General features: G+C 38.4%; 1 protein-coding gene across 1 annotated transcript in view; it reads right to left on the bottom strand.

Moving 5' to 3' along the window:
* Positions 1-1,238, bottom strand: part of fbxo38 (F-box protein 38) — a 79,185-nt gene that overhangs the window by 50,795 nt on the left and 27,152 nt on the right. The window contains exons 9-10 of the mRNA XM_014027631.1: positions 880-1,050; positions 655-797 (exon numbers count right to left, since the gene is read on the bottom strand). Coding sequence (XP_013883085.1) covers positions 655-797; positions 880-1,050 — 314 coding nt within the window. The remainder of the gene's footprint in view (positions 1-654; positions 798-879; positions 1,051-1,238) is intronic.

The following is a 1,238-nucleotide window of genomic DNA, read 5'->3' as shown; positions in this document are numbered from 1 at the left end:
CAACAAGGCATTTCCGCCCACAGGACTGCCGCTCACTGGACATTTTCTCTTTTTCGGACCATTCTCTGTAAACCCTAGAGATGGTTGTGTTTGAAAATCCCAGTAGATTAACAGTTTGTGAAATACTCAGACCAGCCCTTCTGGCACCAACAACCATGCCACGTTCAAAGGCACTCAAATCACCTTTCTTCCCCATACTGATGCTCGGTTTGAACTGCAGCAGATTATCTTGGCTGTGTCTACATGCTGAAATACATCGAGTTGCTGGCATGTGGTTGGCTGATTCAACATTTGCATTAATGAGCAGTTGGACAGGTGTACCTAATGAAGTGGCCGGTGAATGTATGTGTGATATTTTGATAACAGACATGTTCACACAGAAACTAGCAAACACATAATATCCTTTTCCACTATGGAAGTGGGCAATTAATTGAGTCAAATATTGGTAAGTATATTAGCATATTTAAATGACAAAGTTTAGAAACTTTTGTGTCCTAGATTGGAGACACTGGTATTGTCAACCATAAGCAGGCCTAAAGTTCAAAGAAAACTTTAAGCTTTTACTACAGTGAGAAATGTATAAATTGAATAAAATGACTTTTATTTGCCAATACATTCTGAGATATGTAAAAGTTTATGAACAAATACAAATACCTTAGGTGGCTCTCTGAACATTTGGTCCAGACAGATAAACTCTAGACAAGGTAGCAGCTCTATGAAATGGGAAAAAGATTCAAGTTTGATGGCATGACACCGAACTAGCGTGAGATCAACGAGACGGCTCCATCTGGACTGGTCTGAGAACAAAAACAAGCAGTCCTCAATAAAACATTTCATATATATGTCAAAAATTAAAGATGCCATTTGTGACAAGTTTACCTGTGATCCAGTGGTGAGGATTATGAAGGTGAGGACAGTTGTAGATGAGCAGATACTTAATATTAGTGAACACTTCATTCACCACTTTTATGCCAATGTCAGTAATGATGCCGGGGTTCTCAATGACATCAGCCAAACCGTACTTCACAAGTTCCGAATGACCCATCTTACCTGCGTTTTCAACACCCACAAGAAAAAAAACTCTGATTTGTGTAATGCTCAAGCAGTTATGTTGTTTACAATTTTATACAAGCCCTTCACCCATACTCATACATTTAACAGTCACTGCTGTAGATAAATATCTTATATTCATTTCTGTACTCTTTTTGATTGACCGCTTTAATTCCAGCTTTTATCTG

Source organism: Austrofundulus limnaeus, unplaced genomic scaffold (assembly GCF_001266775.1).
Source record: "Austrofundulus limnaeus strain Quisiro unplaced genomic scaffold, Austrofundulus_limnaeus-1.0 Scaffold666, whole genome shotgun sequence".
Lineage (NCBI taxonomy): Eukaryota > Metazoa > Chordata > Actinopteri > Cyprinodontiformes > Rivulidae > Austrofundulus > Austrofundulus limnaeus.
This window is presented reverse-complemented; position numbering and strand designations above follow the sequence as displayed.